At 41.4% G+C, this 16,463-nt stretch overlaps 1 protein-coding gene across 1 annotated transcript in view; it reads right to left on the bottom strand.

Moving 5' to 3' along the window:
* Window positions 1-1,393: 1,393 nt before the first annotated feature.
* The window catches only part of otog (otogelin), an 81,529-nt gene continuing 66,459 nt past the window's right edge, over window positions 1,394-16,463 (bottom strand). The window contains exons 41-51 of the mRNA XM_035999898.1: window positions 15,406-15,510; window positions 15,187-15,288; window positions 13,272-13,370; window positions 13,015-13,055; window positions 12,542-12,617; window positions 11,941-12,119; window positions 11,508-11,612; window positions 10,658-10,777; window positions 8,933-8,978; window positions 4,947-5,026; window positions 1,394-2,968 (exon numbers count right to left, since the gene is read on the bottom strand). Of these exons, the coding sequence (XP_035855791.1) occupies window positions 2,768-2,968; window positions 4,947-5,026; window positions 8,933-8,978; window positions 10,658-10,777; window positions 11,508-11,612; window positions 11,941-12,119; window positions 12,542-12,617; window positions 13,015-13,055; window positions 13,272-13,370; window positions 15,187-15,288; window positions 15,406-15,510 (1,154 nt within the window). The 3' untranslated portion in view covers window positions 1,394-2,767. The remainder of the gene's footprint in view (window positions 2,969-4,946; window positions 5,027-8,932; window positions 8,979-10,657; window positions 10,778-11,507; window positions 11,613-11,940; window positions 12,120-12,541; window positions 12,618-13,014; window positions 13,056-13,271; window positions 13,371-15,186; window positions 15,289-15,405; window positions 15,511-16,463) is intronic.

The raw sequence follows: 16,463 nt of genomic DNA on the forward strand, positions 1-16,463 counted from the left end.
CCTTGCCCCCCCTCCTCCTCAATAGCTACAGACACAGAAATGGCACATACTAAGGAAAGCTCATTGTGGGACTGGCTCTAGTGGCTGTAATTCTGCACCAAGGCTGAATTTCGGGAAAGAGACTTCAGATACAGTATTAGGGGACCACTAAGGCCTATATAAAAGAGACTTCAGATACAGTATTAGGGGACCACTAAGGTCTATATAAAAGAGACTTCAGATACAGTATTAGGGGACCACTAAGGTCTATATAAAAGAGACTTCAGATACAGTATTAGGGGACCACTAAGGTCTATATAAAAGAGACTTCAGATACAGTATTAGGGGACCACTAAGGTCTATATAAAAGAGACTTCAGATACAGTATTAGGGGACCACTATGGTCTATATAACAGAGACTTCAGATACAGTATTAGGGGACCACTAAGGTCTATATAAAAGAGACTTCAGATACAGTATTAGGGGACCACTAAGGTCTATATAAAAGAGACTTCAGATACAGTATTAGGGGACCACTAAGGTCTATATAAAGAGACTTCAGATACAGTATTAGGGGACCACTAAGGTCTATATAAAAGAGACTTCAGATACAGTATTAGGGGACCACTAAGGTCTATATAAAAGAGACTTCAGATACAGTATTAGGAGACCACTAAGACCTATATAAAAGAGACTTCAGATACAGTATTAGGGGACCACTAAGACCTATATAAAAGAGACTTCAGATACAGTATTAGGGGACCACTATTGTCTATATAAAAGCATCCAAAAAGCAGCATAGGACCTTTAAAGCTAGGTTAATTGACATTTCACCACTAGAGGACAGAAACTGTTATGATAATGAATCTTTATCAATGTCTGGGCTATGGTCACTCTCTAACAGCCTATTCATTACACACTGCCCATATTGTATATAACTAGCATATTCATATATACTTATTTATATTACCATATACGTACATTACTCCGCACTGTTTTTTGCACTTCTGGTTAGATGTTATAACTGCATTTCATTGTCTCAGTACATGTACTCTGAATCTAATATTTATGTGCCACAAGTGTTAAAGTTATAGCGTGTAGTTTATGTTGCCCCCATGAGGAATTCTAAGTAATGACGACAAAATTGTCGGCGTGTCCACATGATATAAGCATTCCATGATGGGTGACTCAAATAAGTTTAGCTGCTGCCCCCGTCCACAGCAGTACATTGATTAGCTTCCATGTCGGTACTCCTGCCTGCTTTTCCAAACTTAGGGCTCGCAAACCACCCTCTCCTGTAGGTAATGCAAACAAAGAAGGGAAAATGTGAGCCTAATATTCAATATAACAATAATAGAAGAAACACTGTCCTGTTATCTAATATATATATATATATTATTAATAAAGAGAGAGATTTAGTTTTTCCAAAGGAAATATTTATTGAAAATGCAAATGTACATTTGTATGATACAAATCCTCTTTAACTCGACTATCCAGGTGGGTCTGTTTGAACAAACACATTAAGAATTTAGTCCACAGAGAAACATCTTTTACACAATGCCAAGCACTCCTAATATATTTCTTTCTGTAATCGGGAATAAAACCAAATCAAAGTGTTGCATCCTGTTAGGTCTTTTTGTTCTTTAGTTGGGCCGAATGCTTCTCTTCTCTCTGTGTTGTCGTCCATAAATATCAGAACGGCTGTGCTCTATCAATCTCCAATAAATAAATAAAGTGCTCCACGTACGGCTGGATTTAATCAGTTAATACACCTCACTAGTGTTGATTATATAAAGTATACTTCACATCACTGAATATACAGTTTATTGTCATCTTTCTAAAAGTGAAATATCTAAGAATTTGATTTTGCAAATCATTTTAAAAAGTTAAATTATTTACAAAAACAAGGCACGACATGAGACATTCTGGGTAAAATATGATCTCCAAATGATGATGATGATGATGATGATGATGCACTAAACTGAGAAGGTGTCACAGCTCCTCTCCTGATCGTCTGCATCACAACCTCGTTTTAAAATATATATTTGATTTTTTTTTTACTTTTCTGTCCTGGCTGCACAGGAGCGCTCTGAGGAGACGAGCAGAGAGATTAGCTCCCTCTCTCAAAAACAAAAGATTAACTTCCTTTTTTCCTTTGCTGAACATTTTCTTTTCTGTGTAGACTGGCGGGGAGGTGGCACTGCAGTAAAGCAGAGAGCTTTAGCCCTTTGCAGCGTGTTTCTAAAGGTGTTCATGTATCATTTGGATATCAAGTAGTTATTATACTCCATAAAACTGCCTCTGATTTGTATTTCACATCATAGGCAAGAAATCTGCTGGAGTTGTGACACAAAACAGGAGAGTTTCCGATGACAACAAAATTGCCGTCAAAAGAAAACGTTGACGTTTTCTGTGACTTCTATTTCTGTGCACTAACAATTTACCATCATGTTCAATTTACCTGCACCTTCAGTGCCCTGCATTACCACCTCCCTGCCAGCAGAGGCACCACGAAAACTGACTGGAAGAGGAAGAGCATCAGTCATGCAGTCCAGCCAATCACAGCACAGTATTCCACTCTCCCAACATCCTAAAGCAACATGGCTGAGGTTTCTTCTTCTTCCTTTTGTTCTTTGTTTTGTGGTTTTACAGGATGTAGATGTGAACACCGTGTGTGTGTGTGTGTGTGTGTGTGTGTGTGTGTGTGTGTGTGTGTGTGTGTGTGTGTGTGTGTGTGTGTGTGTGTGTGTGTGTACGTGTGTGTGTGTGTGTGCGTGTGTGTGTGTGTTTAGGACCACTGGCAGGAGCAGTCGGTGGGCTCCTGGATGGTGTAGCTGACCCAGGTGGCATTGCTGCTGCAGTAGAGCTGCACGGAGCGCCGCTGGAGCCCCGTCTCCCTGCAGCACTTGCAGAAGCGCGCGTACGTGTTGATGTTGTAGTTGTAGATGCTGGCGGACGGACACTTCCCGTCACATGACACGATGTTCACCTGCGGGACACAGACAGTCAGTAGAGGTACAGGTTCAGAAGGTGGCAGGGCTGCAAAACGAACCAGCAAATTAAAGTAGAAGTTAATCTTTATAAACGTCATCAAGGGCTATTTTGAAGTCACTGCTTTTTATGGTTGGTTGTTTTTGTCGGCTGTATGTCGAATGTCTGCTGTTCCACTACAAACTGTTTTTGACTTAAATTAAATTTAAAACTCTGGACTCTGCTGCTTTATCCTACAGGTGTGGTGTGAGGCTGAGTTGCCCACTGCCCATCTTACTGTGTATTCTGCCCGCTGAACCTTTAGCTGGAAAACACTGAATACAGTATGTGTATCTTCACGGGTACAATTTCAAGTTAAGTGTGTATGCAGATGATATATTGCTCTCCTACGGTCACTTTTTTTACCTATGATTAAAGTTACAATCTCAAAGATCTCCGTTTCGTTCTCTTATGGCGATAAGCGGTAACTGCAGGTGCGTTTTTGGATCTCACTATTACTTGTTTTTGAAGTTTCGCCGTCTGTACTTGTCGCTCTTTTCTTTGTTTGTTTGGCCATAGTAACGGTTTACTCGCAGTGCTGGCAGAGAACTCACAAGTGGGTTGAAGAGCAAGTCTGTTGCCTTAGCGCCGCCTACCCTCTCTGGCGGACCAACCACTGCTGGGTGATGCAAAAATAGTCACTAACTGTGCACCGCTTGTGATTTCTTCACAGACACCCAGTTATACTGTGGTGTTGCTACTTTTACTTAAAGGAACACGCCGACTTATTGGGACTTAAGCTTATTCACTGTATCCCCCAGAGTTAGATAAGTCCATACATACCCTTCTCATCTCCGTGCGTGTTGTAACTCTGTCCGACGGTTCCACCGGTAGCTCAGAAAGGCGAAGCATTGCTGATCTGCTCGGGGCTTCTCAGGTGCTGCAAGCATATCACTCCGCCCAAGTAGCAGAAGTAGCACTGCTTTGCCTTTCTGAGAATTGAGCGTCAGCGTCAGTTCTGGCAGGCCAGGTAGTCAAGACGCTGCTAACCGCTATTGGTCAACAACACGGTCTCATCAGCTGATCTGCATCAGCTAAGTTGCAGCAGCTGATCTGCATTAGCGCATCAGCTGGTCACTCCCCTCGCTGCTAAATGGCTACACTCAACAGGGCGCGCTACTTAAGCTGATTCAGTTGGCTCCTTCTGCTTGCTGCCTTAGCTGCTCCTAAATGCTGCTACTTTAGCTTGTTCCTACTGCTGCTTTAGTTTGCTCCAAATGCTTGCTGCTCGCTTTTTGCTACCCACCTCCTCCCCTGCTCCACCTTGTCCTGTATAACGTGGCATTTGCTTCTATGTCATTGTTGCTGCTCTGTTCATATGGGGGAATAGTTTAGCTCTCCCAGTATTAAACTGTGTGAGCGTCCCCTAATGCTGCTGCTGTCCCCTGACTCTCTGCTTTTTCATGGTGCTCATGAAAGGTCAGGGGACTCCTCTGAACAGAGCCATATCGCCAAATTTAATTCCTAATTTATTCAATAAATTCTTAAACCTTTCATTGTCTGTGTTGTTCTTGACATTATGGACCTGACAGAAATATAGTTCCCAGTTTATATACAGTTAGAAGATGGCTGTGTCTCATGTGACCTTGTTATTTGTACACGCTGTGACTATACAAATCACAACATGTAAATAGGAAAATGTTGGCGTTATTTTGTCACTTATTCGGAGCAGTAGGCTAGTTGAAGCCGGTTACCTCCAGGATCTGTGCTAGGCTAAGCTACCGGTGGAACCGTCGGACAGAGTTACAATACACACAGAGATGAGAAGGGTATGTATGGACTTATCTAACTCTGGGGGATACGGTGAATAAGTTAAAGTCCCAATAAGTTGGCGTGTTCCTTTAAGTAACATATGTGAGTACTTCCTCTACCACTGTGTGGAGTGTTTTCTTTGGAAAGCAGAACCAGCATCACATCACAACAGGCATGGAACATACCGGCCTGTTGCTACGACAGTCGTTCTTCCTGATCGTCATCCGCACCGTCACCTTCTGACACGACTTCCCGTCTTCTTTGCCTGTTCACACGACAAAAAAAAACAAATCAGTTGGAACACCGTTAACATGAGATGCTGAAAACAAAACATCGGACCTGCTGCACGTAGAGTCACAACAAACACCAGGGAGGAGAGGAGGATGTCGGAGGAGAAAGAGGCTGTAGATCATGCGCAAGCTGTTTAGTGGATGGATGAGTTAGATGAGGGATATAAATCACATATAAGAGCTTTAGAGTCAGAAAGCAAAAAAAGGAGGAAGCTTCGCAGTCAGGGAGCAAAGACAAATTAGGCTTCTTGCAAATAAGAGAAAAACAAGAATATTCCAAAAAATATAAAAGGGATGATGAGATCAATTCATGCATTTATCGTGTACACAAAATGGCGTCAAACTAATCTTTTCAATCATCTTTAGAAATGTGTAAATAAATAAATAAATTAAATACATGTTTAAAGACAGTTTCCGTAAACATGCTCCGTCAACTTTTGTGCCATTTAAAAAAAAAAAAACGAGCATAAACTTCAAGCTGCTGTGTCGCATTTAGTCTTTCTCCACATTAAGATCACAGTTTTTGTTAACTCTTTTCACCATTTGAGTGTGACACACAGTGAAATACTGTTTGCTCTCTCCAGCTGTTTTAGAGTAAGTTGTATATATCACAGTTTTATTTCGATAAAGAATCATTCATATTTATACAAAAATTATATTATAGTATTACAACTATTCTATTTAATGTCCCGTTTCACTTGTTAACTAATGTGAGGTAGTAGAGACCAACTCAAAAACAAATCAAAATACTATTTGAACATGATGAGTAAGCTAGAATTATTTACTTTGTTAGCATAACTAAATAAAATGGAACCAGCTGTCTTCTTCAGATCTTCCTCAACCATACAGCAGGTACAATGTGACTTTCTTTTCTTCACTATGACTGGTGGTCCTAATCTGGTTACAAGGACCAATCGGGTGAGAATATAGCAAAGTGGGAGCAAAGTAGCACATAAACTCAACATAAACATTTAAAGATTATACTTTTGGTTCTGTTATGGCAATTGGTTAGTTGCATGTTGAATTTTCTCCATCAGTTTGGTATGGTGACTGGCTCTAAATGCTAAAGATACCCATCAGCCTGAGAAGCCGTTGTTGTGGTAAGCACAGGCACGAATCTGATCGTCATTCAACAAATTGCAGATAAATGTGCAAGTCTTATCGAGCTCTCCCATGCTAATGCATGGATTGCAAGTGGGCTGTTTGTTTTGATTGGTGAAATGTGACAAATTAAGTGAGAGGAAATGATTTTATGTTGCAAAGAGTAGGTTGTATTTTGCAAATTTTGGGGAAAAGACGCTAGAGCTGTAGCCAATTAGAATACAAATGTTTGTGCAGTTAATTAAGAAGAAAACACAGAATCATAGTTGCAGAATTCTTCTAATATCGACCCAGAATACCAAAGTGAACTTATTTAAAATATGATGGTTTAAATATAAAATGTAATCTTTAGCTTCAGCTCTTCATTAGCAGTACAAGCTTGATAATTGGATGTTTCTTACCAAAATGCTCCTTGGGAGTCGCAGTTTGAATTCTTTCCCAGGCTTTTACAATTGAAAATGATGTTTTCTAAAACAGTTGTAGTCTTTGTCATCGTTTGTACTGAGAGGAGAGTTTTCATGTCCATCCAAACCTCAAGTTACCTACCGCTGTCTATGCAGAAGATTTTACTTCAAGAACTGTGGGTGCTCACAATAACTCCTTCCACTTCGCTACTCTATTATCAGAGTGCTTTCTAAATACATATACAGACAATTGTTGAAGTCAGGGTTTCTACAGGTTTCACCAAGTCAAATTTAAGACTTTTTAAGACCTTTTTTATAGTCTATATACACAACGTTCCATTTCCGAGGTTGCTCCAGTCCCGCCGGAAATTCCGCCAGATGTCCCTCATTTAGGCCGGATGTCCGTTTCCTTCCTCTTTCTTTGTGTTGGCATTCTAAAATCCGGTGGATTTCTGAGGACTATGGTTAACTGCTCCTCAGATCTCTGCAGGGTAAATCCAGACAGCTAGCTAGACTATCTGTCCAATCTGAGTTTTCTCTCGCACGACTAAAACTACTTTTGAACGTACACGTTCCACCAAAACAAGTTCCTTCCCGAGGCTGTTTTGCAGAGGCACCGTTGCTCCGCACAGCTGTTAGTGCCATCCATGACGGTTGTGATTGGTTTAAAGAAATGCCAGTAAACCAGAGCACGTTTTTCTCCCATCCTAGAATGCTGTGTGGACTCGCCAGACACTCCTCCGCAGCACCGCGTTGGAGGAAGATCTGGCAATGCGAGACTACCTTTTTTTTTTTAAAACCATTGTAAATGAAATTTTAGACCTTTATCACGACATCATTTGCATTGTAGGACTGGTGTCTAGATTGACTGCAATATAAGTTGCATGTTGGTCTCGATTGTAGTTGTAATACAGCGGATTATACTGTATTTGGAATATCAACAGAAAGAACTACAACACCACAGAATTTAAAAAATATATATTCTAAAGCGCTGCGCATTAGAGGTAGCGTTACATTGACGTAGGAAGATTAAGACCTGTTTAAAATTATTTAAGATCAAGAACACAAGACTTCAGTAAATTTAGGCCTAAATTTTGATTTTGAAATTTTAGACTTTTTTTTAGACTTTTTAAGACCCCGTGGAAACCTGTGAAGGGTTTTGCACTAATGATTCTTTGAGGGTAAAATGCCTCACATAGCAGCTTGAGTTTCCCACATAGCTCCTCGTGGTGGCGGAGCAGCACACAGATCTTCTACAGCAGCTACGTGTTGGGTGAAAAGACCCCCCCGACACCAACCCACATCAGTATCTAATGACACATGCAGACGTCTAAGCCCGACTAGTGGGCCACTACCAACAGTACATTGTTGGCAATCAACAATGCACTGCCCAGACAGTGCTAAATGGGGAAAGAGTTTGGCTGTCGTGTACAGTACATGTACGTGATCCACAGGGAGGGGGCGGGGGGTAAATTCTTTGTTTCTGTCCTCTCAAGTGTTGACATCATTTTTGGCCTACATAAAGGATTGTCTTCCCGCCTCCTTTAAGTCGCAAAAATCCCCTTTAATGACATCGTTGTGACATCTTTTCTAACTAAACTTACCAAAAAAAGGGAATTCACAAGCTTATTTAAGAATTTGACAGCTTCATTAAGAGATGAGAATGCAACATCTGCACCGTAAATGTAATTTTGGTGGCATGTTTTGATTTTGTTGCATATCATTTCTGCAGATTTGTTTTTCACTGAGACCTGAAATGAGACAGCAGTTGAGAGGACTGTTCTGCAGAGGGCAGTAGGTTGCAGTCAGACTTCCTGTGTGTTTAATGATCTTTTTTTTTTTTTTGGAGGGAGTACATTGTTGAATATCAACAATGGCACTGACAAGCCTTGTTGTTTTGGTACCTCGTTCACAGTTTGTGTTAACTGTGGGAGTCAGGGGGCTAACGGGAAAAGGGAAGAGAGGGAATCCAGTACCTGGTGGGATTGGTACATGATGGTAAGCTGCAGCACATAAACCACAAACCCACTTGCATGTGATGCTTTTCAGTGACTGCTACTTCTATCATCTGGCACTTTGAAAGGAGTTATCTGTTGCCAATATATATATATATATATATTTTTTTTTTTACTGAATTCACTGAAAAGCACACTGACATATCTCTCTAATCTGAATAAACAGCAGACAAATGTAACAGAAAACAATTGCTAGGATCCAATTCAGACAATGTGGTTGATGATTTTGGACTGAAACGGACAAACTGAAGGGCAAACATGTTGGAAACATGTTGAGCGGCAGGTGAAGGTGCTCTTCAGTGTCAGCCTACAGCTCTACGCTAACTACAGGACTGCTGCTACGCTCAGATCAGATACTCACATGTCTTGCAGCATCCGTCCATGTAACTTACGACAGTTCCACCGACCTGAGTGCAGAGGAGAGTCAAAATGTTAAGAGAGAAATAAAGAAAATCTCCTTCTTGAGAGAAACCCTCTGTCTTTGCATCTTCTGCCACAGCTTTTACCCCGCGTTTGTGCTGCATTCCGGCTGCGCCGCGGTTTTGTTCTGTCCTCCGCCACGCGCCATACCACATTGGGGGAGCATGTCTTGCCTGCCCTATTCACACATTTTATTGTCTCTACAAGTACTATCCAGAACAATCACATGTTTATTAAGCTAGTATCTTCCTTCCACTCCAAGCATTCCTGTAATTAAACTCCACGCCTTCTCTTTTGTGGGGTTGTCCTTATAAAAAGGATCTCTGTTGTATTATGTTTTTCCACCTCCAAGAATCTCTGTTGTCCATGGTGTAGTAGAGGGGACATTAGGATATTGGGGGGTGTATTTTGGTAAACTGACTGGATTCTCTCACTGCCCGGGTGTCCGAACGCCACGCTGCTCGTGTGAAAATAGACCTGGTGCGTATCTTCAGCGGAGCAGAGAGCTGCTTCACGCACGCTTTTGGGACGCCGCCGTGACGCAGCTGGGGGAATATCAAGCATTGACTTGAATTGCCACGATTGTTCGCAGGGGTCGCGGCACCTCCGGAACCAGCGCCGACGCGATCGGTGGAAAATATTGATTAGACACAAAAGAAACAAATATCTCCCGTTTTATTGATAAAGAACTCCAGAGTGAGATAGACCTTGTCATATTTCTTTTCTCTGTCTAGTACATGTTGCTGTTGGAATAAATCTTGCAAACCTGAATTCTTGATTACCTTGCAAGCATCGGGCACACTCTCGTGGTTACTGTTTTTTAATTAATCATATTTGTTCAACTTAACATGCTCTGAGAACACTGAGAACCACAGTTGTATACCACTGTAAAACAACTGAGTGCTTTCATGAACTGTTAATGTTAAAGATACGTTTTGGCTGTTTTAATGTTAAAACCACGCTCTTTCCTCTCTTTTTTTTTAAATGATTGTATAAAGTATGTAAAAAACAGTCCAATAACATGCAGCATTACATGTAAAAAATGCAGGAAAAGAGTAATTACTAGACTTAATTTAGCTATAAACATGTTTGTAAAATTGTGTATATAATGACAAAATTAAGCAACACCATTGTGAAACAAAAACAGTATCATTCGGCGTAAAAACTAAAACCAAAAAAAGCCTCAATCTTTTTAAATTTGCTAAATAGTATGTACCCATCAAACCACGGAAGAGAATAATGATTTAAAAGTAATTTAATTTGATCTTAAAGAATTAATTTCTGCCCTCTGGGAGGTGCTTTAGGATGCCAAGTTGCAGAAAAAAATCACTACAAGCGCTCCCTTGCTCTATAATACTGCTCAACCAAGCAAAAAGGAGTGCAAGGAAGTGTGTGTGTGTGTGTGTGTGTGTGTGTGTGTGTGTGTGTGTGTGTGTGTGTGTGACCGAAAGGTGTGTCAGATGTTTGTTGAGTGACCATACAGATGTACAGTTGTTGTGTTGTGTTTTTTAATGTTATCTGTTGATTGTTGGAGCAGACGATGCAAGAAAATTTGAACAGACAAAAGAGTTTTATCCTATCTTATCTTAATTTAATGAGATGTGTGACTCTGGTGTGCGTGTGTGCGTGCGTGCGTGCGTGCGTGCGTGCGTGCGTGCTGACAGACCTTCATACACTCTGTTTCATTGAATGGTGGGCAGCTATAGGAGTAGGAGATGAGCGTGGGTCCGGACAGAGTGTCTGCGCAATCAAACTTCATGCAGTTTGAAACCCAGGACTTCCCCGGCTGAAAACACAACGACAGCATTAAAAACATCAACTGCTACTACTACTGATGGCTTATCGGCTGAGTTACACCTACAGGGACTAAAACCACATTTAAGGATCGTCTAAGTCTCATTGAGCCAAGATTGTCGTTAATACAAACTGCAGTGCAGCATTTAGATTAAATTAACAAAGATGAGATTACTTTTTACTCTTATGGTTCATGTGTATTAAATTGGGACAACATGACCAACATGTGTTATTGAAAACCATCATATAGGGTAGTATAATCATCATTCATCTTATGGTAATTAATGCTAAATTAACAAAAATTAAATTGAATGAATCAATATTTTATAGGAATGAGTTACATTGTATATTGGATATATAACGACTAATGTCACATTGTTGACAAAGCCTGACAGCTGATTTCTTGAGCGTAAAAGTTCAGTCGTTGCCAAATTGATCTTCAAAACAAACAAGCAAACAAACAACACTCCTAACCAAGTCACAAGAAATTAGAAAGGAAAAAGAAATAAATTAAATTAAAGTCAGGAGTTCTTGATGAAGACTGTGAGATGCGATTGAAAGCTGTGGAAAAAAAGCTAGTAAGTGGAAGTTTTTCTTTTAAAGGACTCACTTTGGTAGAGCAGCTCAGTTGAAACTACACATTATACGACGTGTTTAAAGAATGCATGTTAAATATTCAGGGTTACTGTTAATATATAATTAACAATTAGTTGACTTCCTACCTTGTAGAGAACAGTTGTCCCGTTCTCGTGTTGGTAGAGGCAGGAAATATTTTGACAAACACCGCAGCATGTCCTCTGGTCCTTCGGGGGGACGTAGATCTGATTCTGAAACACAGACATCCAAGATTAGTTTTGTGGAAATATGAAGAAAAAAAAATTAGAAACATACAGAATTTGATCTTGATGCTGCAGATATTAGATATATGCATGTCGGTGTGTACGTGTGTGTGTGTGTGTGTGTGTGTGTGTGTGTGTGTGCGCGTGTGTACGTGTGTGTGTGTGTGTGTGTGCGTGTGTGTGTGTGTGTGCGCGTGTGTGCGTGTGTGTGTGCGCGTGTGTGTGTGCGTGCGTGCGTGCGTGCGTGCGCGTATGTGTGTGTGTGTGTGTGTGTGTGTGTGTGTGTGTGTGTGTGTGTGTGTGTGTGTGGTCTTACTGGTTGGCAGTGGGCGGAGCAGTTGATGCTGCTGGTGCGCAGCAGATAGAAGCCGCTGACCGGGTCCAGGCTGCGGCTGCACTGCCTGCTGTGACACACGCCGTCGTCAAGGTGCTCCACCAGAGCTTGACCTGGCCGCAACACGCCGCGCTCACCTAACACACATACCGCCTCGCGCACTGAACACCCACACAACCACACACACACAGAGCCGAGGTCAGAGGTCACAGTGTACACAAGGTTTTTTTTGCACTTTTTCTGATGGACTTTATTGTTTTTGGAAACTGGAAAAAAATCCATTTGATTAAAATCGTTTTTTGCTTTATTTTCCTATTAACTCTTGAGATTGTATTTGTCTGATTTTTTCTCTCTCTCTTTCTCCCTATATGATGTATGCCTGTGTTAGCCCATTGTTATTTAATTGTGTTTATCCCATTATAATTGTGAATCAGTTTCCATGTTTTTTTGAAAATATGAATTAAGTCCATGTGAAGTTCATGATTGTTGTATTGAGAGAAATTTGTGCAGCAGCTGTTGCAGGACGTGCAGCCTATGGAAGTCACTTGAGTTTGAACCAGCAACCCTCCCCAGCAGTTCTCACCACACTTGTATCTTTTGCAGGCGCACTGGTTCTGTGCGTCGGACATGTAGGCCCGGTCCAGCTGGGCGGCCTCTCCCTGCAGAAAAACAAAGACAACCGATAGAGTCACATAGAGTGTACACAGACTATACATGAAAACACAAAGAACCAGGGACACTGCTAAACAGAAAATGCACAGAAAATGAGATCAAAACAGTACATATAATGCATATAGTCAGTTTTAAGTTGTGTTGTCTTGTAGGATCTTCAAAATGTCTGCAGCTAAGATTAAAGCTTTGTTGGCATTTTCAGTGGCCTCTCTCAGCTGGCACATGATGGCCTTCTATTAATGTTAAAACATTAAGTCACTAAAACCCAGAGAGCGGGAGAATATATACATTAAACTGACTGACCCAGTTAGTTCTATACATCATTTAAAATATTTTAATTAGATGACCAAACAGACAGACTGAAAATTAAAAGTCACGACCTACCAGGCCACATTTTGGGGAGGCGATCTTTTCACAGGAACACTCTGAAAACAAATAAACATGAATCATCTTCACATTTCAACTGTGTTTAGGCTTCAAGACTTTAAACTGACAATACCAAAATGATGTATCATCATAAACCAAAGTGCCATGTCAGGCTCCCAAAAGCCAAAATGAAACCTATTCAAAACTGATTTAACCGCGCCTTTGAATTCATTTGAACATGTTCCTGCTGTGGGAGGTTTTTACGAGTATCGTACCGCATGTTTGGTTTGGACAGCAGCGGCCCGGACTGGACACGGACACCACCGACATCCCAACAGGACAACTAAGCAGAGGACACCTGTAGGGCTCACACACTGCACACACACACACACACACACACACACACACACACACACACACACACACACACACATACACACACACACACACACACACACACACACACACACACACAAAGCAAAACCAGTCATTTCACAGCTGTTAACAGCTGTGTGCATTAGGGCACAGGTGTCAAACTTAAGGCCCGCGGGCCAAATCAGGCCCCTCGCAAATTGTGATCCGGCCCGCATATCAATTTATGCATCCGGCGTTTTTTGTTAATTTTTTCCACTTTTTTGTCCCTTTTTTAATGTTTTTGTCACTTTGTTCTATGATAGCTGAGGAACTGTTTAGGGCTTTATGTCGACCAAACTGTGAAAGTTAGAAGACTATATGAGACATAGCAATAACACAGTCAAAGATATTTGACTTTTTCGATTAAATAAAAGTCTGTCAATAAACAATACATGTCTGGCCCTTGTGATTCATTTTTTTTAGTATGGCCCTTAGTGAAATTGAGTTTGACACCCCTGCATTAGAGCATAGTATATCAGTCAATTTTAACTTATCAATCATTATCTCATCATATCAGAATATTGTTATGGGCATATTTTAGTAAACTGCAGTAATCCCAAACATATGTTTCAATTTAGAAACAGAAAACAGGAATATTTAGAAACAGTGTCTCCATGATGTAGTTTGTAGAGCAATGGTGTTAAATATTCGTGTTTCTAGTTGTTATTGTCTTTAGTAATTTAAATGTCCTCGATTTTATCTTGATTCTTTTATTATTTATTTGATTCATACCCTTGGTTTTACAAAATTGGATTAGTGACTTGCATGTCCTTGTTTCTATTCCAGTCATTGTATTTTGCACTTTTTGCTCTGTTGGTGTATTGTGTTCTGAATTTTATTGTATTTGTATTTCTCTTGGCTACACCAAAAATGAGGCCTTGCCCTCATTTGTACCTCTGAGAACTAATGGCGTTTTTCCATTACATGGTACCTGCTCGACTCGCCTCGACTCTACTCGCCTCGACTCGACACACTGTGCGTCCGTTTTCCATTGCAGATTTTAGTACCGCCTCAGCGTGGCTGGTCGTTATGCCGTATCGATGCACACACCAGCGCACAAGTATAAACATCAGACCACTTGAGTTTGTTTTACAGTTCTGTGGAGGCTCCGCGCAGAGCTTTCGCCGTAGCCTGTGTAGCCTATGTAAAAGTGGCCTGATGTTTATACTTGTGCGCTGGTGTGTGCGTGGAGCCGGCCATGTGTGTGTGTAGTTAGGCCACGGCGAAAGCTCTGCCGGAGCCTCCGCAGAACTGTAAACAAGCGGCGCCGCAGTAAACTACTGTGACCTAACGCGACACACACACAGAACGTCCAAGATGTGTGTTGCCAGAAGACACATTTTGTTTCAAATTAAGCTGGAGGCAGCAAAAAAAAACAGCTGGCTAAACTGTTTAAAAATAGCGGGTTTGTTCAGGACACCCCCGTCTGTCGCTTTCACGTCACCTTTTCGGCTCGCCTCAGCTCGCTTGGAACCTCGACTGAGGAGGTACTAAAAAAAGTACCTGCTAGCAGGTACCAGGTACTTTTTTTCGTAATGGAAAACCAAAAAAGGCGAGTAGAGTCGAGGCGAATCGAGCAGGTACCATGTAATGGAAAAGCGCCATTAATAAAGGTTGATAATGGTGATAATATCATGGTCCCAATTCTTTGATAAACAAATGTAAGAGACCCTTATCAAAAAAGTAGTTTTTTTGTTATGCATCTATTTTAAAATCACATTTTTTTTAAATGTTGAAATATCCATCCTGTAAATGTAAAAATATAAGTTCTCTGACCACACTGGTAGGTGGGGCAGCAGCGGTCCGTGGTGTTAGCATCCACCGTCAGCACCTCGCCGCTCTGGCAGAGAGGGGGTGTCTCCGGACAGGAAGAACACACTGCAGAAAACACACACTTCACACATGAAGACACTGACGGCTTTAAGGAAACCTGCTGATGATTCGCCGACAGTTGAATGTGACACAGAAGATGGAGAAGTTAAGTTTTGAACTGACCGCAGATGTGAGCAAGGCAGCAGCTGCCATCGGCTCTGGTGGCGATCACAGTCTGGTCGTCTCTGCAGGTGGGAACGTCCGACTCACAGAGTTCAGGATCACACTCTGTAAACACAGAAACATTAAAGGAATAGCTCCACATCTTTAGCTTAGAAATCTAGATGCACCCTAGCAGCAGCAAATTTAATTTGCAGCCAGCTGGGTCTAGGCGCTCTCCGTTGGCTTGCGAGCTGGAAAAACCAAACTCTGGTCAGGCCAATCACATTGTGTATAGAGTCGGTGGGCGGGCTTATGGCTGCTGCTGCTGCTGGGAACAGCGGTCTTCTGGAAGACTTGGAGTTAAGATTTTCTTTGAGAAAAGAACAAAGAACGGCACAGAAATCATTCTTAAGAAAGGAAGATGTGTTCAGATTTTGCCGACCAGATATGGCAAAAGTTTAATCTATCAACTACCTTTGCTACCTTCTTCGTTGCTCTGCCTGGTTGTAGCGCTATCCTATTGTGTGCAGAGGGAATTTGAAAGACAACCGTTTATCCCGCCCCTCGGATTGAGCCCTGCCAATGGTGAGTGCCCAGACCCAAAATCTTGATGTGGGTCTGGCTTGTCAGGCTACCACATCTTAGGAAATATGCTTATTTGATTTTTTTGTCGAGAGTTAAACGAGAAAATATACCTTTGTCATATCTGTACGTTGAATATGAAGCAGGAGACGCTTAGAATAGAAACTGGGGGAAACAGCTAGCCTGTCTCCATCAGAAGGTTAAAGCTCACTAACATGTTATATATATACATTAGAACAAAGTGTAAAAACGAGTTGTGGTTTTTTATGGGGAGTAATGTGCCAAACAATTTCTTGGCCTGACACAATCCCCTCTTCTCATTATTCAGTTTATACATCCTTGATTCTTTTCCTCACTTCCTCCCCTCTCGTCTTAGTCCCTCCCGCCTGAGATGTGAGTGGAGGAGGCGAGGAAGAGACACGAGATGAAATGAAAGAGAAGTCGAGGCAACAGGCATTTAACAAAATTACATCAATTAAATGACGTGTGAAACAGCT

Source organism: Sander lucioperca, chromosome 3, assembly GCF_008315115.2.
Source record: "Sander lucioperca isolate FBNREF2018 chromosome 3, SLUC_FBN_1.2, whole genome shotgun sequence".
NCBI lineage: Eukaryota > Metazoa > Chordata > Actinopteri > Perciformes > Percidae > Sander > Sander lucioperca.